This window comes from Myotis daubentonii, chromosome 8 (genome assembly GCF_963259705.1).
Source record: "Myotis daubentonii chromosome 8, mMyoDau2.1, whole genome shotgun sequence".
NCBI classification, from domain to species: Eukaryota; Metazoa; Chordata; class Mammalia; order Chiroptera; family Vespertilionidae; genus Myotis; species Myotis daubentonii.
This window is the reverse complement of record NC_081847.1, coordinates 56,604,473-56,629,627: the sequence shown is the minus strand read 5'-3', so window position 1 is coordinate 56,629,627 and position 25,155 is coordinate 56,604,473. Positions and strand designations below refer to the sequence as shown.

At 40.1% G+C, this 25,155-nt stretch overlaps 2 protein-coding genes across 5 annotated transcripts in view; both read left to right on the top strand.

The window, feature by feature from the left end:
• Window positions 1–25,155, top strand: part of GREB1L (GREB1 like retinoic acid receptor coactivator) — a 232,024-nt gene that overhangs the window by 174,358 nt on the left and 32,511 nt on the right. For all 4 annotated transcript variants that reach the window (XR_009454134.1, XM_059706495.1, XM_059706496.1 and 1 more), the window contains 4 exons: window positions 1,883–2,080; window positions 17,093–17,273; window positions 19,170–19,362; window positions 22,320–22,453. Coding sequence is in view for 3 of the 4 variants with exons in the window: in XM_059706495.1 (XP_059562478.1) it covers window positions 1,883–2,080; window positions 17,093–17,273; window positions 19,170–19,362; window positions 22,320–22,453 (706 nt within the window). In the remaining variant the exon portion in view is untranslated. The remainder of the gene's footprint in view (window positions 1–1,882; window positions 2,081–17,092; window positions 17,274–19,169; window positions 19,363–22,319; window positions 22,454–25,155) is intronic.
• LOC132239027 (large ribosomal subunit protein uL15-like) lies at window positions 11,080–11,607 on the top strand. Its single transcript, XM_059704909.1, has one exon. The coding sequence runs from the start codon at window positions 11,156–11,158 to the stop codon at window positions 11,579–11,581; it is 426 nt and encodes a 141-aa protein (XP_059560892.1). The 5' UTR covers window positions 11,080–11,155; the 3' UTR covers window positions 11,582–11,607.

Below are 25,155 nucleotides of genomic sequence, written 5' to 3'. Positions count from 1 at the left end.
AGACACATAATCAGGGATCACGAGGCCTTCCCGGCAGATGCAGCAGCAATAGCAAAACATCATCTGCCTTATCACAAACTCCCCGGACGCAAAGGGGAATGGTGGGACCGGGGATGAGGAGTTCAGTCATTAGATTGGATTCCTTTTGGTTCAGATTCCTTCCCCCAATTGCCCGTGTGGTAGGGACATCATAGGAAAGGATGGGGGGGGAAATAACGGGAGAAAGCATAGATATATAAAACAGATCCACATAAGCTGCTGCTGACAGCCTTTTGACCTCCACTTGATAGGACTACATCGTGTAGATATTAGGATCGCCACAGCAGTGAAAGTAGCATGGCTTAGCATCAGTTCAGCCATAAAAACAATGCAAATACAGGCAATACAATTTATCTATTTTTTTACTTCTAAACATTATTTGATAATCAGGTGATCATTGAGATGATCTAAAATGTATTTATACTGTTTTGAATTACTAACGAAGTTAGAATTTATAAATTCTCAGAGAACTTACAAATTCCCACATACATATCCTTGATTCTCTGTTTAAGAAACATTGCTTAAAGATATTGGTAGGTTTCTTCAACCTTCAAAATTTGCTAAGTTAAATTTTACAAAGTTATCTCATTACCTAGGGAAGTCCCCACCCATTTAATCTGTGAAATGAAGGGGGGGAAAATGACCTAGTGATCAGAAGACAGACTTACTTTGGTAATCTTTGTGAGTCAGAAACTTTTGGGGCTACTATTGAAAGTGGCAGCTATAGGCTTTTCTAGTGGGTTCTCTCAGCCAGTAGGAGACCCGCCCACCTGTATAAACCTGCACTCACTGTCAGGATTCTGTGGTGGCTGAGGTATCAGGAAGGACTACCATCTTTGTGTTGGCCGTGTTGCAGTTTGATTTTAGAGAGTATTAATTAGCACCGGTTAATTGGGCCATTGTGTGTGCCAGTGAGACTTCCACATGTGTTTCTGATAAAAAGCAGCCTTTTCAAGAAATATTGGATGTTGCCTGCTCAGGCATTTAGCTGCCTAAGCCTGTCTCATTGTGTCCGTGCATGCATGCACATATAAGAGAGATTGGTTGCTTGGTTATAACTTGTAATAAAAAGCTACTGACATACTTAGAGTATCTGGGCAATGTTTTTCTAATGTGTCACCAATTGAATGGCCAGTTGGCTGTGTCATGAGTCTCTTCAGATAGTACAGGTGTCAGCACTGGAGTTGACCACAATCACCTAGATCTGCCAGGTCACAAGCACTGGCAAAGTTAAGTGTGAAAAAGGTGAAGGTGGTGTCTTCGTGACCTATGTTAGGCAGTCACTGGGAAGAGTATTTTAAATCATGTTGCAATGGGCTTGCTGGAGAGGAAATGTTTACTGCGGTGCCACCCAGAAAAGCTCAGAGGAACTCAGCATTACTGTGGTTAGGACATTGCCTCCTTCGCTGAACGAGGGCACCTGACCTGAGCTGGTATTCCTAAAGAAAACTGGAAACTCTTTCCTCCCCTTTCCAGAGATAAGTCCTGGCTCCAGCTGAGAGAATGTGGTCTGTACCCCACTTCCTCCCCATTTCAGGGTGGGGGAAGAGTGCTGAGTTAGTGATTTATGAGACAATTGATTTTAAAATAATACATTTGTAAAATTACCACATCCACTCTTGAACATATCCTTTCAACCAAGTTTTCAGGGAAAATAGTCAAATCTATTAAATGCAATAGAGAGTAAAAGTAGAAAGCAAGAGCTCTTGGTGATAGAGCATTATTTTACTGTGTGTCTGTGTGTGTGTTTGTGTGTGTGTGTGTGTTATATGTCCCCATTATGGATTCACAGTGGCCATCACAGAAGTGAATTAATCTTCTTCCTATAACTTTTTTATTTTAGATATAGATAATGAAACCTTCCAAATTTATCAACCACAGCTTACAGTTGCCAGAAAGCTCTTATCCCAGGTGTGTGCTATAGCAGACAGCGGCAGCCAGAGCCTGGACCTCGGCCATTTCAGCAAAGTGGACTTCATCATCATTGTCCCGCGATCAGAGGTTCTGGTGCAGCAAACTCTCCAACGGATTCGACAATCAGGTAAGACTGAACTTGCAAAGAGGACCCTACCTAGATTCAGCCGTACATTTCCTCTACCTCTTTACTTAATCCAGGTGTTTATAGGACAATTCCATCCTTTTTTACAGTAATTGTTACTTAAATTTATCTGTAAGTTTTCCCTCAAAGTATTCTGGCCTTTTCCCTCCTTGGTCAAGGGTAAATTGAAGTACATGTTTTCCTGATACCATGGAGTCCATGGTGGCATCAATGGACTAGATACTGGTCACTCATTTGTGAAGAGAAGTGTTCTCAAGGCAAGGATAGCCTTGCATGGGATGATGGGGCCTATGCCTCCTGAACTCCTTCTATGGCTTGGATAGGCCGTATACCCCTCAGTGGATTCTTAGCAATGTAGCACACTACCAGCACATTTTCAACCCAGAGAGCAAAACACCATCCCCCATGTCAATAATGAGAAGCCTCAGTGAAAAAATAGTTGGAATTTCTCCTAATGACTTTAAGGGAATAAGTATAGAGGAAAATTATTTTCCCAGATACTATGAAAAGGCAGAGAGCAAAAAATCTAGAAATCTGTGGTAATATCTCTTTTAACCATAAAATTTTCTTAAAATGATAAGAAGCAGTAAAGAATTTAGAAAATTCTTGCCTTTGTAAGCTCAGTTTGAAAAGGAAATTATAAATGTCACGTTGCTTCTGAGTACCTTAGCTGGGGGGCAACACACACACACACACACACACACACACACACACACGGTTTAAATATATGTTTTTCCCAATATATTGAAAACAGGTAGGAGGCAGAAGAATTCAGGGGAGCTTAAAGTGTAGGTTGTATGTCTGCGGCCTATCACCCAGCTGCTCCTTAGACGTTAGTGTAGCTACAGGTCACCTGGGCATCTGGTCAAAATGCAGACTCCCCGCCGTGGGTCTGGGTGGCCTCCAGGTTCTGCTTTTTAACAAGCTCCCAGGAAATGCCAGTGCTGCCCGTCCGAGGACCACAGCTCTGTAGGAAATCTTTTGTTAGTTCCATGGGCCAAATGAGCGGACAGTCGATTTTTCCCTCTCTAACGGACACATGTTACGTCCATGCCTTCTGGAGGCCTAACTGTGCCTCTAAAATTCTGAATGTCAAGTTACAGAATGACCTGTCGCCCTGTTACAAAACCTGTTGGATTGACTTATAGGTGATTAGCCAGAGAAGATCAAACACCTTCTCTTATAGCTCTCCCAGAAACCAGAGTGAGTTCTAGGCTCCCTCAGCTACTGGCCATTTCTGCATTTTCTTTCTGCCCCCCTCCACTGAGGGAAATGCATGGGCTTCAGTCACACTACATAAGCATTGACCAGATGCTTTACTTCTTATGCATTGTCCACTGCCATAACATGGAGGGAGTGCCTTCTCATGTAGGTATTTTACTTGCACCAATTGGCATCTGTGGCCTTCCCGAGTCTGTGATCTGATATCCCAAATCGTGCTTGAGCAAACTCATTGCACCTGTTTCAAGTGGTGAGCTCATCCCTGGTCAGCAGTTGTGCTCTCTGTGAGCCTTTTCCTGAAATGACCTCTTGATGACCTGTGCTTTCACCTCTCTTGATAAATGCAAGACTCTAAATAAAACTGTGCAGTTTTGACAGATGAAGAAATTATATAGGTCCTTCCTTTTCCCTGTTCAATGCCTTCAGATTTTTCTAAAGTGAGTATTTTAAGATTATCCTTTCTCAGAAAGGCACCGGAATTTGACTAGTTACCTAAGCTTGGAATTCAGAAAAATTAATGTTATGCACAGATTTGAAAAATTCAAGGCAAACATATTTTAAAAAGTATTCAAGTTTGATGTTAGCATACATACTGAAATTTTTGCTGCCAAAACAATCACTTCTATATGTTTTTAAATAACTGTATTCATTTTTATTATAGAGAAACATAGTAGTAATAGCATTCTTTTTTTTAAGCTATCTTTTCACAAATTTTTATTTATTTTTAATTGATTTCAGAGAGGAAGGGAGAGGAACAGAGAGATAGAAACATCAATGATGAGAAAGAACCATTGATTGGCTGCCTCCTGCACGCCCCCCAATGGGGACTGAGCCCGAAACCTGGGCATGTGCCCCTGACCGGAATCGAACCCGGGACCCTTCAGTCCGCAGGCCAACGCTCTATCCACTGAGCCAAACTGGCTAGGGCAGTAATATATTCTTTATTTTGTTTTACTTTTTGTTTGTTTGTTTGTGTTTTAAATGTGTTTTATTGATTTTTTTACAGAGAAGAAGGGAGAGGTATAGAGAGCTAGAAACATTGATGAGAGAGAAACATCGATCAGCTGCCTCCTGCACACCCCAAACTGGGGATGTGCCTGCAACCAAGGTACATGCCTTTGACCGGAATCGAACCCGGGACCCTTCAGTCCGCAGGCCAACACTCTATCCACTGAGCCAAACCGGTTAGGGCAGTATTCTTTATTTTGAAAAATAAAAGCAAGTAGGAACATTTACATGTTTATAACCCCACCTTTCAAGAATATCCCATTGTTAAAATCTAGGTGTTCACAAATGACACAGTTGCTGGTGTTCCAGGCTTTCTTCTCTGCATGTGTCTGTTTTTTAGCTGACATTATAGTTCACATACTTCCCCATGTCATTAAAAGCTTTTGTAAGCATCATTCTTTTTTAAAAATATATTTTTATTAATTTCAGAGAGGAAGAGAGAGATAGAAACATCAATGATGAGAGAGAATCATTGATCGGCTGCCTCCTATGTGACTCACACTGGGGATTGAGCCCACAACCCGGGCATGTGCCCTGACCGGGTATTGAACCGTGACCTCCTGGTTCATAGGTCGATGCCACACTGGCCGGGCTGTAAGTATCATCCTTCATGAATGTATAATATTCCACATCATACATAATACACCAACATTTATTTGCTTTGATATTTTAATACCTTCATATTCTTGGAATACACAACAATTGATAAGAGGAACAGGAAGGACCATAAGGATGTTAAGATGTAAAGAGAAATTATCTAGAGCAGAGTAAATAGTTAGCAAGAGATTATTCACTAAAACAACTCTTTAAAAAATCACAGATACCAACATAGAAAGGATTCTCAAGAAATCACCTGACTCAGTTTCCTCAAGTTTTGCCATGTGACTCAAAGAGAGCTTCCGTTTCCCAAGTTCACAGAGGGCAGTGGCTAACGTGGTGCCTCTCTGGGGCCTGGCAGCAGTAAGTGCTCAACTAATGCTTGAATGGAGACGAGAGTGAGGAAGAGGAGGGACAGGCAGGGGGAGAAACAGTGTTCAAGTACTCCGCTCTCTGGTTCCATTTGCCTTTCCCTAAAGGAAGCATTTCAGCAGCCAGCCTGCCAGGAAAAGCACAAGGCAGGGAGAGGCAGCCAGGGCACACAGAAAGGCCACGTCCTTGGCAGCCCTTGTGTGGCTGGAAGAAAAAGGTGAAAATAGAAACCATCACGTTGCTGCAGACCCAGCACTAAGGCAAAGCACTTGATACCTCAACTACATTCTAATTCAGGAAGGGAGGCAGGGAGGTGTTAAAAAATTTGTAAGTTTGCCCAAAATGGACTTAGAACTGCTGGAGTGATCAGTGTAGAAGTAGCAGTTTCATTTTATAAAATTGGATGTTGTGACATAATTCTTCTAATTCAGGAGACCCTGAATTCTATAAATTAAGTATCCATGCATTAAAAATGCAAGGCACTTTCAGTTCAAGGTGGGTGGGATGAAAACAGGGAGTATTAGTGACTGTTCACACTTTCCACCATCCTGCTTTTAAAATGGTGTAGGTGGGAGCCCCAGCGAATGGGAGTCGAGGGCAGTATGCAGTCACGGAAGCTTTATCAGTTCAGGGGAATGATGCCAATTTGACACCTTATCACATGCCTGACTATAAAAGAACCAGAGAGACATTTTCATCTGCTGATAGGTAGATACATTATTCTATCCAAATGGATGTAAAGAAATTTCAAGGTGGTAGTAGAGGTTAGAAGGGGAAGTGAAAAAATAGATGAAGGCATTTTCACATTCTAAAGTATATTTTCCTGGTCTCATGAACCTTATACCTCCTTGTCAGTCACCTAAAGTTTAAGCAGAAGAAAGGCAATATTTATTGGGAAGGGACAGAGGTGAGAGGGAGGGAGAAAGTACTAGGAAATCACTCTTTACAGAGGTGGAATCGGGAAACACCTGAGATTCCTTTGTACAAATATTACTGAACAGGTACCTAAGTTAGCATTCTTAAAGTCAGTTTCCAAATAAGTAGTTAGCCCAGTGCCCACGCCTGGTGTATAGAAGATGGCATCTGGCTCACAGTCTTCTCTGCCTCCCAACCTGCTTCCATCCGGAGGTACTTTCTTTTTTTTTCTTTTTTTTAGTTCAGATAATAGATTTATTTTGCTTTTGTTGAGTGTAGACAAAATGCAAGCTTAAATGAGCTCTGCAGGTTATCCTCCTATATGTCTTTTAATTTCTCAATTGGAAAAAAAGAGTTTGTATCCTTGCATATTTTGCTAAGAAACCATGTAAATACTGTAATATTCATGGTCAACTCCAGGCAAAATATTTCAAGATGACAAAGTTTATCTTGGATGCTTTCTCAGCTCTCGTTTCTGTATTGGTGCCCTTAATTCTCTCTTTCCCTTCTTCTTTCCTACCCTGAACTTTCCTGCTCCCCACATTTCCAGAATCTGATTCTGCTCTTTAGCTACCCCCAACCACTCACAAAACACCCCACATGCTTTTCCTCTCAAGTCTCCCCAAGATCCAGAGGTACTTTCTATCCAGGTGGACAGCTAGTCAATACCCTAGTTTCTCAGTACCGTACCTTCCTCATCCTCAAGCACCTTTACCTGCACTCCTCCTCAGTTACCTACTCTCTAGTCATATTCAGACCCTGCTGGACTCTGGAACCCTTAATTCTAATATCCCCAATGTCAGACCACAGACTCCTTTTCTACATACACCATGGGGGGGGGGGGGTCAACCTTTCCGATTGGTTGTTTGGTTGGCTCTCTCTCCCATTCTCTACAGTGGCTATTGCAGACTCTGTCACTCAAAACTTCCAACTTAAACTTTCTCTTTTAGCAAATGATCAAGCCACCAACTTCTCTTCTCCCCCACCCCCAATAGAAGAAAACTTCAGATAACTGTATATACATCCATCTTTGCCCCTTCCCTCTTGATCAGTGAAAGAGCCGTCTTCCTCTATTTCAGCCTGATTCTCCCACCTTGTAAATGCCACTTCTCCTCGTGGCACTCACACTATTATTTCTTGTCTCATTACCACCTCCAACTTCTTTCTCCCCTGGGGCTCATCCCATCCATTTAAACCTGCCTCACCCTCTGGAAGACAAAACAAGCCTCTGTTAATCCTACCTAACTCTCCCGCTCATCCTTCACTAGTTAACTGCCAACCTTATTGAGTCGCCTGTTGTTAGTTATCTCCATTTCCTCACCTCCCAGTCGCTCCTCAACACCCTAGAAATGGGCTGCCACTTCCCACCCCTACCTTTATAGGTCTCTCACCAATGTTACCAATGACCTTTTCATCCTTTTCTGGACTCCTTTTGAAAAAATATATTTTTTTATTAATTTCAGAGAGGGAGGGAGGGAGAGAGAGAGAGAGAGAGAGAGAGAGAGAGAGAGAGAGAGAGAGAGAGAGAGAAAGAGAGAAAGAGAGAATATGATGAAAGAGAATCATTGATTGAAAGAGAATCCTGCACACTCCCCACTGGGGATCGAGCCCACAACCTGGGCATGTGTCCTGACCAGGAATCGAACCATGACCTCCTGGTTCATAGATCTACGCTCAGCCACTAAACCATGCTGGCCAGGCCTTTTCTGAACTCTTGACAGCACAGGTGACCTCCACTCCTTCCCTGCAGTATCTTCAGCTTCTAAGATACTCTTTCTCTTCAACTAGGAAGTAAAAGACTCAGGAAACATCTCTGTCTTGTTTATGACACCGCAGACACTTAATATTTATTGAACTAAATTTTATATAACGTTTTGTTTAATTTAATTTAAAATTTATTTTAAAAGGAAAACATAGAAGTACTATTTAAGATTTGGTAGTCCTCTGGCAGAAACAAATTAAGTCTAAACCATGTTCTAGAAATCTGCTTTGCCCACCTTAGATATGTATGTATCAGGTGTATCTGCCAGTCACACAGGCTTCTGAAGTGGTATCTGTGTGTTCAGAATGCCGTTCTGTGCAGGTCTAGCTGCTTCCCTCCTTGACCCAAACAAACAGCACAGGTACACACCCACACAGACAGGTCTCAGCAAACCAGACTAAGAACCCTCCCCCTGGGGGGTGGGGGGAAGAACCCTCCCCCACTGGAAAGACAGAAGGAGCCAGCTGAGCCACCAAAAGACAAAGGGACCGCCAGTGCAATGGGCACAAAAAGTGATTAGCAGGAATTTTAACCAGCTATTTCAATTTCCAGGTATTTATTTGCTAAAGAGGGACTGCCAGGGTGAAGGAATGGCCATTGTTATCATAATACTTAAGAAGTTAGCATGCTCTAAAATTTAATATTTTCTTGATTTTGATATCCTTTTAAACATTAGAATATTTTTGCATACCATACCTTTGGAGAAATTAGTTCAATCCACAGAGAAGATGAACAGCTAAAACTGAGAGCAGTTTTATTTTTTCTTTAGGATATCTTCTTGATGAGAAAAACAAGAAATTAAAATTATAAATAAAATTCTTTATTAATAAAATGTCAAGGGGTAGGAATGTACAAGTTAGAATGCATTGTTCTTTCCAAACCAATAGGCAGGGTCATGGAGCACTGAGGTGAGTGCTGGAACACCTGAACATTTTGGATTTCTCGGAGACCCATTAGCTCCTTCTAGTGATGGGTTCTGGCCACTCATTCGGACTTTTGACCCTTATGAAAAGGCCTTTGATACTGGTGCTCACAAGGTATTGTGGACTTGGTGTGTGTGTTCTTGTTTTCATTCCCTTCAAGGCCCCCAGATGGTTGAAACCTTGCTGTTCCTCTTTTCAAGTTTTGAGAGAAAGGGCCTCAGAGGACATGATGTTGTTTTTCTCTAATCCCACAAAGGGCTAGGGCTCAAGTGTTCCTGAAGTCCATCTGGCTTCTATAGCCCTCAGTAAAGAAAAAGGGGCACAAGTGGCTATACTCAAGCTGCTTGGAGTCCTTGGCTGTCCAAGAAACTTTCTCTCCGGGGACCTTTCGAGTTGGTTATTTCTATGGAAGATGCTCATGACTGGGGGGGCACCACCTTATGTCAGCTCCACCGGTACAAAATAATCACCTTCAGGAACACGGGGATCCCCCACTGCTGTGGGCTCTAAAACTCAGTGAGTTGCAAAATGTCATAAAAGAAGAGTACTGTTCCCTTCTAAGTTTCCATTCATGTCAAAAGTAAGATTTAGTGTCTGTTGGTGCTACCAGATGGAAACTGCTGATCTCCAGTTCTTATTGAGTTGTAAAAATGTGACAGATTTGCTCATAATTTATTAGAATATAAACTTTTATTTAATCCTATAGAATCCTGATAAATTATCAAGAAGACAGAAAGTGACCTTTCTCAGATAAGCCATTTCTCTCAACATTTCTGACCATTTTCAGATTCCACACCTTTGTGCCTACTTTGAAAAACAAAACAAAACATAAAGACTAAACCAGAAACTAATGAAAAAGTTTATCTAAATGGGGTGGAAGAGTTAGGCATGGATGACTATAACTTTTCATATAGTTTGACTTTTGATCTTTATAAATGAGTTACATATTCAAAAATATTTCATTAAAATGATAGAGAAAAACTTAATATTCAATGCAAACAGAAATAAATGAACCTAACTCCATATAAAATTGATAACCACACACTGAAAAGAATTAATTCAAGTGTTTTGAATACAGTTTTCTTATTGTACAATCTCAATGTGATATATCCTAATGGCAAAAAGAATTGCAAATAAATCTTGAATTTTAATCATTATATTGTTGGGAGTGGTATTAATAATTTTAAAACTATTTGTGTATTTCATAGGATATAACAAATGCATAAATATTTTAATCTTGTTGAACACCAGGGTTTTCACATGAAAGAAGGGAACCTCAAATATGGAATTGGAAAGAGTAAGAAATATTCCTTTTAGATTTATATTGGAGATGTAAGTATGAACTCATAACTTGGAAAAAATTAAATGTTTCCTAGCTCTGCCCACCGAAAGGTCTTAAAAATGGTGACATCTCATTATCAATGTGAACATTTAACATCTAGGTATTGGCTTATAAATACCATTCCCAACTGTCCTAGCTGTGAGATGGGAACAGTCTAGAATATCTTGTTCCAAAAAGCGAGGAAGTACTCAAAGATTGATAGAGACATTTCAAAAGGACATAACAGCCTGCTTGAAGGGGATTTTACTGGCCAAATTAGATAATTTTGAATATCAAAAGAAATGATGGCAACAGATTGTAACCTATTGGATTTTTTTAACCATGAGTCTATAGTAATAATAATAATAATAATAAAGTGGCAGATGTGAGGGGTGGAAGAGCAAGTCTTTCTTTATAAAATAATACTACCTAATAAATGTAGGAAAATGATAGAATAAGAGAATTCCTATTTTGCAATACCAATGTAATTATTGATTCTGACAAGTATTATTAATGGATACTAAAACCATTGGGGGGAAAGTCATTTGGGAACAAATATTCACACACAGTTTTAAAGTATCATCCACATATTAAAAATTACAAAAAGGAAACAGTATCTTTACAGTGGAGAGATCTGGCAGTAGACACTACCATAACTGATAATCAAACTTTGCCATCTCCAGTTATGGGTCAGGTTGACATTATGAGCAATGGGAAGTACACAAAGTCATTTATGAGGTATAATTGCCAAAAATGTTTAACCTCGGTCTAATCTCAAGGACACACCCAGAAAAATTCAGATTCTGTAGCATTCTACAAAAAACAGCCTGCATTTTTAAAAATATCAATGAAAAACCAAAAAGAAAAAAAGTAGGGGGCTGTTTTAATTATGGAGAATAAAGAAACATGACAATCGCTCTTGCTTCTCGGCCACCGACATGCCATCCAGGCTGAGGAAGATTCAAAAACTTCAGGGCACAAGAGCAGGGGCCACAGCTGCATCAGGAAGCACCCGGGAGGCTAAGGTAATCCTGGTGGCTTGCATCATCACAGCATCAACTTGGACAAATATCACCCAGGCGTCTGGGAAAGTTGGTATGAGGCATTACCGCTTAAAGAGGAACCAGAGCTTCTGCCCAACTGATAAACTGTGGACCCTGGTCAGTGAGCAGACACGGGTAAATGCTGCCAAGAGCAAGACTGGAGCTGCTCCTATCATTGATGTGGTGCGATCGGGCTACTACAAAGTTCTGGGGAAGGGAAAGCTCCCAAAGCAGCCTGTCATTGTGAAGACCAAGTTCTTCAGCAGAAGAGCCGAGGAGAAGATTAGGGGTGTTGGTGGGACCTGTGTCCTGGCAGCTTGAAGCTACACGGAGGGAAGTTCATTAAAATGTCCACAAGTAAAGGAAAAAAAAAGGAAAGAAACATGACAACCAAGTGCAGTGCTTAATTATTGATTAGATACTAGACCTAAAAAAATAAAAATAAAACACAACTGTGGGACAGTTAGTGAAATTCAAACGTGAACTGTGTATTAGAGAATATTATATTGATTTTATACTACTGACGGACATTTGGGTTGTTTATAGTTTTTCACTATTTCAGCCAGTGCTATTACACATATACAAGAGTATCTCTGGAAATAGAATTGTTGGAGCAGAGATTATGTACATTTTCAATTTTACTAAATAATTCTAAATTTTTTCTAAGGTGGTTATATTAACACTTCTGTCAGCAATGTATGTGTTTTAGTTGCAAATATTTGATATGGTCATGCTTCTTTTAAAATGTTTTATTTTAGATCTACAGAAAAGTCACAAAAATGATACAAGAGGTACAAAAATGTAATTAAGAAACCATTTCCATTTATAATAGCATGAACAAGAATAAAATACTTAAGGAAATATCTGACAAAAGAACTGTTAACTACACTTTGAAAACCAGAAAACATTATTGGAAAAAAACTAAAGATCTAAATAAATGTTCATGAATTGAAGACTAATATTTTATGATAGCAGTAGTCCCCAAATTGGTCTATAGATTCTATGCATTTTCTATCAAAAGCCCAACTGGCTACTTTGAATAAATTGACAAGCTGGTCCTAAAATTCATATGGAAATTGATGGGACCCTGAATACCCAGAAAAGTATTGAAAAAGAAGAGCAAAGTTGTAAGACTTTCATTTCCCCATTTCAAAACTTAATACAAAATTATGGTAATCACAGTAGTGTGGTACCAGCATAAGAATAGACATATAGATCAATGGGATAAAACTGAGAAAGTCCAGAAATAAACCCTCCTACTTATGATCAACTGAATTTCAACCATGGTGCCAAGACCATTCAATTGGGAAAGAATAACCTTTTCAAAAAATAGTGCTGGGACAACTGGATATCCATATGCAAAGGAATGAAGTTGACTCCATACCTCACAAACAAAAAGTAACTGAAAATAGGTCAAAGACCTAATGTAAGAGCTAAAACTATAAAATTCTTAGAAGAAAGTTTGGTATAAATCTTTGTGATTTTAGATTAAGCAATGGTTTCTTATATATAACTCCAAAGCACAAACAATAAAAAACTGGACACCATTGAAATTAAAAATATTTGAAAGGATACTATCAAGAAAGTGAAAAGAGAATATACAAAATGGGAGAAATTATTTCTGAATCATACCTCTGATAAGGGACTTACATGTACAATATCTAAAGTCTCATTATAATTCAATAATAAAAAGACATACAGCCTAATTAAGATAATGGGTAAAGAATCTGAAGTTATTTATCCAAAAATGACATACAGATGGCCAATAAACACATGAAAAGATGCTCAGTATTATTAGCCAATGGGAGAAATGGAAATCAAAATCACAATGAAATACTACTTCACACCTGTCAGAATTATCCATCTTCTCTGCCATAAGCTTCATTAGATTAAGATCTTTGGCCTGCTGTCCTCTGTATTCCTAGGCCTAGCACAATACCTGCTACAGACTAGATGCTAAGTCACTATTGAATGCTGGATAAGTTTTAAAAGCAATTCGCTTTTTAAAAAATCAGAATGCCTGCAAAATTAAATGTTTGCTTGCTTTTGGAAATACAACATTTGACTGCACTTGGGTGGAAACTGAAAACAATCTCTGAGGAAAGTCTTCTAATGAAAAATGTTTGAAAGCAAAATTACCTCTGTTCACCTTTTCTTTTTCTTTTTTTAATTAAATCTTTATTGTTCAGATTATTACAGTTGTTCCTCTTTTTTCCCCCCATAGCTCCCCTCCACCGGGTTCCTACCCCCCCTCCGCCCTCACCGCCCCCCCTGTGCTCATCCATAGGTGCATGATTTTTGTCCAGTCTCTTCCCACATCCCCCACACCCCTTTCCCCCCCAAGAATAGTCAGTCCACTCTCTTTCTATGCCCCTGATTCTATTATAATCACCAGTTCATTCTGTTCATCGGATAATTTATTCACTCGATTTTTAGATTCACTTGTTGATAGATGTGTATTTGTTGTTCATAATTTGTATCTCTACCTTTTTCTTCTTCTTCCTCTTCTTAAAGGATAACTTTCAGCATTTCATATAATACTGGTTTGGTGGTGATGAACTCCTTTAGCTTTTCCTTATCTGTGAAGCTCTTTGTCTGACCTTCAATTCTGAATGATAGCTTTGCTGGATAAAGTAATCTTGGTTGTAGGTTCTTGGCATTCATCACTTTGAATATTTCTTGCCACTCCCTTCTTGCCTGCAAAGTTTCTGTTGAGAAATCAGCTGACAGTCATATGGGTACTCCCTTGTAGGTAACTGACTGTCTTTCTCTTGCTGCTTTTAAGATTCTCTCTTTGTCTTTTGTCCTTGGCATTTTAATTATGATGTGTCTTGGTGTGGTCCTCTTTGGATTCCTTTTGTTTGGGGTTCTCTGCGCTTCCTGGACTTGTAAGTCTATTTCTTTCACCAGGTAGGGGAAGTTTTCTGTCATTATTTCTTCAAATAGGTTTTCAATATCTTGCTCTCTCTCCCTTCTTCCGTCACCCCTATAATTCGGATGTTTGGTACGCTTGAAGCTGTCCCAGAGGCTCCTTACGCTATCTTCGTATTTTTGGATTCTTTTTTCATTTTGCTTTTCCGGTTGGGTGTTTTTTGCTTCTTCGCATTTCAAATCTTTGACTTGATTCTTGCAATCCTCTAGTCTGCTGTTGGAACGCTGCATAATATCCTTTATTTCAGTCAGTGTATGCTTAATTTCTAGTTGGTCCTTTTTCATAACCTCGAGGGTCTCACTAGATTTCTTGAGGGTCTCACTACATTTATTGGTGGTCTCACCAGACTTTTTGAGGGTCTTACTAAATTTATCGGCGGTTTCTAGTAAGTTCTTGAAAAACCTTAAAAGTGTGGTTTTGAACTCTATATCCAGTAGTTTGCTTTCCTCCATTTCTGTCATTTGTGACCTGTTTCTTTGTCTACGCATTTTTTATGCTTCCCTGTGTTGATAGAGTGGCTTTCTGTGCTAGGTGTCCTATAGGGCCCAGTGGCTCAGCCTCCCCAATTACCTGAGGTGGACACTCTTGGTGCATCCCCTTGTGGGCTTTGTGCACAGTCTTGTTGTAGTTAAGCCTTGATTGTTGTCAGTATCACTGGGAGGAATTGACCTCCAGGCCAATTGGCTGTGAGAATCAGCTGTGTCTGCAGTGGGAGAACTTCTGTGCTGGAGACACCCCTCCGGGGTAAGACTTGCTTCAGTGGGGCTTTGGTGCTCACTGAGTCTGCCCCCTGAGTGTGTCCGTTATGGATCTGAGGAGCTGCAATCTGGATGGTCCCACTCTGACCACTGGGCACACTGGCTCCTGGATCTCTAAGGAGGTGCTAATCTAGCCTCTGCCTGAGGCTACCCAGCATGAGCTCAGCTATGAAGCAATGCAAGTTGCCCTGGGCCCTTGGGCCAGCTGCAAGTTTGTTAGGTAATTTTCAGATTGCAAAGGGCCAGGCCGGTGCACAGCTTGGGCAGGGCAGGGGTCCCAGGGGATCAACAGGGCGGAGCAAGCAGCTATGGCTGCCCTCAGAGGCCCCACTTCTCAGTATCCTGACAATCGCTGCAAGCACCTCCGAGAGAAAGCTGCCCTCGAGTTCTGACCGATGCCAGACAGTCCAGTTTCTCCTGGTTGAGTCTGGGTCCCCAGAGACTTGCCCGGAACTGGAGCTCAGAGCTTGAGACTCCCTACCGATTGAAAAAGACAACTGTGTCCTCAGCCGCCAGCCCTCTCCATGCGCGCCTTCTTACCTCTGTACTTTACTTCCGCACCGCTCCTCCTCTGAGTCTCAGTGTGCTTTTCTCTTTCCTTCTAGTTGTAGAATTTCCACTCAGCCAGCCTTCCTGTGGTTCTGGATGATGTCCGTTCTGTCTTTTAGTTGTATTCTTGAAGTGGTTGTGCTAAGCAGCAATCTCCAGTGTTTACCTATGCCGCCATCTTGGTTTTAGTCCACCTTTTCTTATGGAACAAATTTTTCATGTGGTAACACCTTTGTCCTAATTCTAAGAAATACCAGTTAGAACTATTTATATTATAGCATCTAGATGTTAATTGCACATGGTTGTTAATTAAGCTGGCTTTATATTAAAAGAAAAGTTAGCTAAATAAAACTAAGTCAACAATTAATTCAAGTCTCTTTGTTTTATTTTTTTAATTATATTCTTAATTTTTTTTCACACAGTTGAGGCCAGAAGGTGAGACTGATACTAGATTCTAAATAGATATCCTTCAGCCCCTGAAATGAGGGCTGGCCCTCAAGGACCACATCTAATCCCCAAATGCAGCATATCTACCCCCAAATCAACCTTCTGATTCCTTCTCCTGCTTGTAGGGCAATGGGCTTGAGTCACCAGGCTCTCATCTCAGAGGGCTTCACTTGCCCTCCATGCAGCTAAGTGTCTGGGGGGTGGAGGGTTGTGTGCCCTTATTTTGTTTGCGTTTTTTCCCTAGCTTTATTGAGCTATAATTGACAAATAACATTGTGTAAATTTAAGGTGTACATTGTGATGATTTGATACATGTTTTTTTAAATATATATTTATCACACTAAGATTAGTTAACACATCCTTCTTCTCATATAGTTACCACTTTGTCTCTTCATTTTAAAGGAGGATTTGGTGTTTTAATTATACCAAGAATAGTTTCGTGTGCTTAAAACTATTTTAGATGTTTACATGTAGAAGTAATTTTATTATAGACAGAAATAGTGATACAGTACTGAAGTTTCATTAAGTTCTAACATTTTGAGAATATATTAATAGTGGGTAATTTAGTTCATTTTATTAATTTGGTACATAATTTTGCATTTATTGTGGGATTCCCATACTCTAGATACTGTGTAGAATGTCACTGTATAAAAATGAGTAAAATACTAAATTAAAAAGCTCATAATCTACTTGTGGTATCTTTAGACCTCACATGTTATTTTCTTTTTTTTTCTTCTTACATATGTTTTGTTGCTAAATTTGGGGTAAGGAAGACTTATTATATTAATTTGGCCATGAGCTGTAACCCAAAGTTTTACTTTTTTGAGTGACCCGTAGTAGCTGTTAGCAGCAGCACCTCATATTTAAATAGACAGAGGGCTCCTACATTGAACTGCTTCTACTTAATGTATTAGATCATTTCCTGCTGTCATTTGTGGGAGGAGTGGGATTTGGTGTGTGGGGTGTGGTATTCTCAAGAAAAGAAAATCTGATATGTCCATCTCAAAATTGTGGAAGGGAATATGAAAAAAAAAAAGAAAAAATATCTGTTCTGCAAAACCTCTCTATGTGATTAGTACCCAGTATATAAGTTGACACTGAACTTAAGTTTACCTCATTTACATATAACTCTTTTCTTCTTGGCAGGTGTCCTTGTAGACTTGGGTCTGGAGGAAAATGGGACGGCTTATCAGAGAGCAGAGAAGTATGTTGTTCGTCTAGACAATGAGATTCAAGCCAAGTTTGAAGTTTTCATGAGAAGAGTGAGACAGAACCCGTACACACTGTTTGTGCTAGTTCATGACAACTGTCATGTGGAACTAACGAGGTGATTGCTTCAGAGTGAGCAAATACAATATTCCTTCTACAGCAGCAGTAGTTATGTAATAAATTATTTAAAAGGTGATGATTTGAAAACCCAGGGACCCTAGTATTTGGCATCTTCTTATGTACAACTTATTCCTACCCTGTCCTTGCTCTTTCAACTTTTCTTATCACTTTATTTTAAATGTACTGTGGGCGAATTTACAAATTTCTATTAAAAATACCATCTTAAGAGCATTGTGGAACTTAGCTGCTTCAGAGAAAACGTGACAACGAGGAGGTTGAGGTTAATGAGCTCCCAGAAGGGCCATGTGCTTTCCGTCTTACCACCATTCCTCCTCCCAGTTCTTTTCCTGTTTTCTTTTTGCCTTCTCTTCTGTTCCTGCCTCTCCTACTGTTTCTTTTTCTTTGCCTTTCTCTTTTCCCTCTTACCATTAACAGCAGTAGAGATGCCACTTTAATGATCTAAGAGCAGATCTGAGACCTTCCACAATTTATCAGTTTAAACAAGAAAATAGCCTCTCTTTGGGTGGACTTATTAATGGAAGAACAGTAAATGTGACAGTAAAAGGTGGGGCCAACTTTCAGTAATGATCTGGTACAGGGTATCTTTGCTCCTATGGATTAATAAGGCAAATAATTTAAAGGGGTTAAATAGACCTCAAGCACTAAATACCATTAAATGTTTATAGATTTTCTGTACTTCAGGACACAATGAGATTAAGAATCTGGAAGTGTTTTGGTCTGTGCTAAAAATGCCAGAATTGCAAAAGTGCTTTTTCAGAAGCCAGAATGTATTTGGCACTCAACAATATAAAATTTAGAGCCATATATAGGTATAAGTAATCTTATATATCTTATTAGGTCTAGGAGAGAGAGGGCAGGGGAGTGTGCAGGAGGGAGGGAATGAAGAAGGAAAAAGGAAATGAATTTTGCCCACATCCTATTTTGTTACCTCTAGTGTTCTATAAGCAGAAATAGATCGCTGACCTTATTTATATACCTAGTCTTTGAAACTGGGGTAATAGTTCTGAGAATTATTGGGTCTCTCTGCATTTAATTCCCTAGATTTCCAGGGCAGCCTGGTAATCCAAATTGTACACAACTGAAATGATTCAGAGATACGAAAATGTTGGCCATGGGGCAGAAGGGTAAGAGGAGCCCTCCCTACAGTCCAGCAAACCGATTTTCAACCTTTTTCATCTCATGGCACACATAAACTAATTACTAAAACTCTGCAGCACCTCAAAACTATTTTTTTGCTGATCTGACAAAAAGAATAGGTATAATTTTGATCCATTCACACTGAATGACTATTGTTGTGTAGGCTGTTGTCATTTTTTTACTTGACAATCTAAAGGAAAAGAAGTCAGTGCCCCTGACTAAATAGTCAGGTATTGCATGTTTTTAAAATGCTTGTGGCACACTGGTTGAAAATCACTGGTCTAGCAACTCTGAGGGAAGAAGGAGAGTGGTATTAACACCCTGGGAACCCCTGCAGCTTTGAGGCAACTCTAGGGAATACAGACCATTGGACAGTGATAAGAAACATGTCTTGGTGGAAAAACTCCCTCATTCAGGTGAGCTTTCAAACTAAAGTGATCCCTCTCCACTGTGGATTTAGATATCCTTGGCTTGGATAACTGAGTTTACACATTGAGGTATACAGACCAGGAGCAAACTGAAAAAAGGAAAAAAAAAAATCCCTGAAACCTTTGTGAAAGGGGTAAGAAGGAGTACTTTTTGCTCTTCCAAATCAATTGTTTGTTGCTTCTACTCCTACTCCCGATTAAAATGAAGAAAAAAAAGGAGCTAAAAAGTTCCCTCCATTTTGATGTCAGCTTCTGCATCTAATCAGTCTGATTAGGACGTTTTAATATGACTTTCAATATCTTTACAGTGTCATTTCGGGTTCTTTGTCACATGGTGAACCTAGCCATGGATTGGCTGATAGAGTCATTAATTGCAGAGAAGTTCTAGAAGCTTTTAACCTCTTGGTGCTCCAGGTTAGCTCCTTCCCATACACTCTACAGACCCAACAGTCACGAATCAGCTCCAGCAATGAGGTTCACTGGATACAGCTGGACAGCACGGTGAGTCTCCGCCAATACATGGCCATGTTCTTAGTTCCCCAGGGCCGAATCTTATAACAAAATACAGTCATGGATTTGTAAAATACAGCACAAGAACTCAAGAAGCTGACTAACATAATGCTTTATCTTCTAATAATTATAGTTATCATAACAGTAAAAATAGAGAATAGTGTCCTACATAAATTTGATTAGGTGGGTTTTTTTAGGTTATCATCAGATACAAAATTATCCATCCTAGATCGTTTGTCCCCCCAAAAAATGATGTAATCTGACACTGTCATCAATATTATGGGTTGTCTTTGTGCCTTTAACTGATTCATTTCGATCTGACACCTGGAAATTTTGTTGTCCTGTTGGGTGGCATCTCTGCCATGTTTCTGTCTTGCTCATCTGTATCACTGTTTGGTTACCCTCATGCTCCCCCACCAATTGGATTTTTCCTTTTCACCAGTTCTCACAGATTTCTGGTTGAAACTGAGGATGATGCATTGAGATTAATGTTTTAAGAAGAACCATCTCAACATTGTACATACCCAGGTCTTGATATTTTATGGCGTCAATCCCAAAGACCTACAAGCTGTATGCTTAATATACTATCAATGAAAATAAATAAGAGTTTTATTTTTGAAAATAAAGATTAGCCATTAATCTTGGATCCTTTGTTTTGAAATATTGACATATTGGATATTACAGTCAAGCAAGCCCAGGCCATGGAATCACATTGGCATCAACAGTCGCTCCCTTCTGAGAACTGTCCCAATGTGTTCACTATCACATACAGTTGCTTTGTGTTTTTGCTTTGTTGGTCTCTTCTCCACCCAAGCTCTGTCCATTGAAAGGTAGGCAAGTTATGGGCAAGAGGCAACCACAGTTCCTTTGTCTCTAAAATGTAGGGCACGCCTATTGGCTACCTAAGAAGTTGCCCTGACACCAAATGGATTGCCAATAGAACTGATGAAAGGAAAAATAGTTTTTTAATCCAACATATAGTTCTCCTATTAAATGTTACATTTCAATATATTGTTGGGCAGGGGAGAGAACTATTCTAATTTACCTTGTTGGTTCAGCCTCTTCCAGAGAGATCACACCAGTGATAGAAAGACTCAGTCTTTTATTAGTATCTTCTCCTGAATGAAGTAATAAGAGAAACAGGCTCAAATTAATTTTTCTTAAAAGTCACTCCTATGGGTTGTGGTTAATTTTTAGGATTAATAATGGTATTGTGGTTGTATTTTAAAGGGGTCTTATCTTAGAGATACCTAGTTAAATATTTATGGATTAAAGATATAATATACCCAGGATTATATTCAAAATAATTGAGGAATGGGAGTAGTTATACTCTAAAGCTTAAAAAAATCATTCCTATGAAATTGAGATCAACATGGAGAAAAGGTAGAAATATTGAATCTAATTTATAGCTACAACTTTATACATTTAGGGAAGAAGCTCCTAACAATTAACCTTCTTTAGTTCTCCTAAAGCCAATGCCCTAAAGAAGGAATGTCAGAGAAGAGCAAAGAAATTCAACTCAAAAATATTATTGAGCACAATATGGGCTTGGTAGATCTTTCCAAGAATACACAGAGTTCATGATTTATAGGAGAAGGCAAAATATATATCAAAGTCACTATTGTCCAAAGGAGAATAACACATAGATAGAGAAAACAGATTGGCGGTTGCCAGAGGCAGGGGTTGTGGGGTAGGCAGAATGAGTGAAGGGAGTCAAAAAGTACACACCTCCAGTTATAACATAAACAAGTCCCAAGATGTAATGTACAGCATGGTGACTATAGTTAACAATACTGTATGGCATATTTGAAAGTGGCTAAGAAAATAGATCTTTAAAGTTCTTAGCACAAGAAAAAAACTGTAATTATGTGTGGTGATGGCTGTTAACCTGAAACTAATATAATGTTATATGTCCATTATATCTCCACTTTTTGTATAATTTTTATTTGTCATAAAACTAAAACAAAGTAGAATAAGATCATTTCAAAAAACCAAATTATTTAGGAGTTGAAAAGAGGTAGAAATCCCATTCATTGGGGAACCCCAGGAAAGGAGACAGCACTGGGGATAGGCCCTGAAACTGAGAAAGGATAGACCAGGCGCTCCCAGCAGCAGACAGCTTGGGCAGGGCCACAGAGGAGAAAGCATCGGCATTTTTCAGAGATATAATTGACATATAACATTATATTAGTTTCAGGTGCACAACATAATGATTCGGTATTTGTATATACTGTTTTGTGAAATGATCGCCATAGCAAGTCTAGTTGACATCCATCACCACAACCCCCACCCTGTGTAGATGTATGTATGTACATATACACATATCTGTATATATAGGAATATTATTCAGCCATGAAAAAGAGAAACATACTGCCATTTGCAACAACATGGATGGACTTTGAGGGCATTGCGCTAAGTGAAATAAGTTAGAGAAAGACAAATAGTGTGTTGTATCACCTATATGTGGAATCTAAAATAAATTTTAAAAAGGTCAAACCTGTAAAAGTCGAATAGTGCTTGTCAGGGGCTGGGAGGGGGGAACAGGGAGAGGTTGGTGAAAGGACACAAACTTTTAGCTATATCAGATGAATAAGGTCTGAGGATCTAATGTATCACATGATGATTATACTTGAGAGTCATCTGTAGATTTTCTTTAGAAGAAATGTCTATTCATTTTTTAATTGGATTGGTATTTTTTTCAGTATTGAGTTGTGTGGGTTCTTTATATTTTTTGATTTGCAAATATTTTCTTTCATTCCATAGGTTGCCTTTTCATTTTGTTGCTGGTTTCCTTTGCTGTGCAAAGCTTTTTAGTTTGCTGTAGTCCCACTTGTTTATTCACATTTTTTAACCTTCCAGGAAATAACCTATTACACAGTTTCCCCTGCTAAAACACAAGACCCATTGTGCCCTGTCCTCACTGGGTTTTGCTCTGTATTTTGAACCAGGAGGACATGAGCTGCGAGGAAAAGCTGTACTTTGGCCTGAATGAGTACAGTAAGTCTCTGCAGTGGGGGATCACAAGCCCACTTCTGAGATGCGATGAGACTTTTGAAAAAATGGTGAACACTCTCCTGGAGAGGTAAATAAAAGTCTTCAACCTTTTCTTCAGCTGAACTTGCATGTCTAAAATAGCCAGAAGTCCTGTGTCAGTGTCACCGAGAGTTTGGTGGAGCCCAGGCTGTGTGGTTGACAAGTGGCAGCAGAATAAAAATAGCCTTTCCTTAGATGACCTTCTACTCACGTGGGTTTTCTATGATCATCCGAGACCCACAAAGGAAACTAGCGACTCAAAGTGGGACTTAGAACCACTCTCCATGCCCTGAATCGTCTCCCAAGCATGTTTCATTGCTCAGGCAGAGAGGGATCTGCTTACTAAAGACCATTCCTCTGAGGTCTGGCCTCTCCCACCATACCCCCCACATTTCCCTCTTTTTCTCCTCTGTCCACCATAGGCAATACCCTTAGATGACCTGGTAAAAACTAAACTTTACTACGAGACATTTGGAGTATAGACTGGAGAAAATTAAGGAGCAATCAGATCACTTAAGTGAGCTCAGTTCCTTCTGCGCCTTCTCTAGCCCCCGACCTTGGGAATTAAGGACATGACTCTTCTGACTCTTCTGTCTTCTTTTTATTCCTCAATTCCAGATCAAACTCTGTAAGAGTAAAGGGCTTTCCTATTTCCTATTTTTTTTGCCTCTATGATCTTGAATCATGGGCTCAAAGAGTAGGTAGAGGCATTAGAATTTGCCTAACCTAATACAGGTCCCTCCCTGCCCTCCACAATACTCTCTCTGATCATCCAGTGACAGGGGTAAGTGGCTCTGTCTGACGAGCACACTGTAAATTTCAGTAGCTCTAGTTCTTAACATTTGCTTCAGTTTGGTCACAAGCCATCTATGTAACAACCTGCCTCATAATGGTGCTAAGAAAAAAAGAGAAATGAAAATGAGGACAGGTGGATGCATCCTATCCAGCAAGTTAAAATGCCATGTCAGGAAAAGGAGCAGGCCTGGAGTAGGATTTTATATGTTTGCAGCTGTTGGATTTGAGAAGACTTAACTGACACTGTGACATTAACCCTTTCACAGCAAATGTGATCTTAGACTTCCAAAATCAGCCCATGAGCTTCCCCTGCAAGTGTTTCTCACCCACCCATTACATCTGCCAGCTTGAAATATATCTTTCCTTCTGGTAACATCATTCAGAGTTTCATAACTGGTATTTTAGTAGATGATCCCATCAATGTATCCTATATAATAAAAGGGTAATATGCAAATTGACCATCACTCCAACACACAAGATGGCCGTCCCCATGTGGTCAAAGATGGCTGCCACAAGATGGCCAGCAGGGGAGGGCAGTTGTGGGCGACCAGGCCAGCAGGGGAGAGCAGTTGGGGGTGGCCAGGCCGGCAGAAGAGGGCAGTTAGGGGTGACCAGGCAATCAGGCAGGCAGGCAGGCGAGCAGTTGGGAGCCAGCAGTCCTGGATTGTGAGAGGGGTCCCAGATTGGAGAGGGTGCAGGCTGGGCTGAGGGACACACACCCTCTCCCCCCTCCCCCCGTGCATGAATTTCGTGCACTGGGCCTCTAGTATTACAATATTGGTAATACAAAACTACAATTGCAGTTTAATGCAAACATTAACAGATTAGAAAAACTATTCACTTCTATGTTCATGCTTCTTTCAGAATGTGAAATGCTTGCATGTCAAAGTTACCATTTGTTATAACTTTGGCTTTCCTCCATGGCCCAGCAGAAAACATGAAGCTTCAAACGTGGATCATCTGTGCTTACTCCTTCCACCCAGTTGCCCCAAGCTAAAAATTGCTATAATGTATTGACTACTTGAAGGGATTGGCCCAGGATTGATTGAACTGAACGATTTCCTCTCTTTTCCCCAAACTACTAAATCCTTACAATATAAGAAGATATTTTCAGAGACCTGAGTGGAATCTAGTCCCAGCTGTGTCTCTGACCAGTTGGATGATCTTGGGCAAGTAGCTGAATTTCTCTTGGCCCCTTAACTCCTCCTTCTGTGAGAAGGTGGAATGGTCCCAGCCCAGGGCATCTATGATGCTTTCCAACTCTAAAGTACTTCAAAACACACAATTCATTTGATCATCCTAGTTGGTATTTGACCCTGGACTTGTCTGTAGAAGGCCAGTGAACCACTTGTTTTACTTTAAATAGAATTATAAAGTGGGACAAAGGTGAAATCCTTCATTGGCCTCCCAGCTGCTAGCCAGCTACATGTGCCACCAGCGGGCAACCAGAAAGAAAGTTCACAGGCTCACCCTCATTTTGCCTGCACCTACTTTCTTGACCAGCATCTCTTCATGCCTGCAAGTGGCTCCTCTTTGCCCATTTATACTCATTTTATCAGCAGACCTGGCTTTCTGAGGTCTAGCACATAAATGAGAGATTTATTTTCTGCCTGCTCTGAACTTGTAAAAACTTCCAATTTTAGTAAAGTGAGCTTTTTACCAGGCAGTCTAGGCAGGAGGTGGGGTGAGGTGGTGGTGATGTAATTAAAGGGCAATTGAGTAAAGCCAGGAAACTGCTCCTTCCCAGGTTCCCTGCTCCTTCCCAGGTTCCCTTGACTGAGCCGGCTTAAGTGATAGGAGGCTGCACCACTAGGGGGTGCTGTTTCTCCAGTCAGCTCCAAGTGTTCTCCAGCACCAAGGCACATTTTATGGGAAGATTCATACTGCTATCTGTGGGGCTAGCCTCGAATTAGTGATAATAATTACTCTTTTTATGTCTGCTATGCTACAGACATG

Coding starts and splice junctions, on each gene's coding strand:
- LOC132239027 (XM_059704909.1), top strand. CDS start 11,156: ATGCCATCCAGGCTGAGGAAGATTCAAAAACTTCAGGGCACAAGAGCA.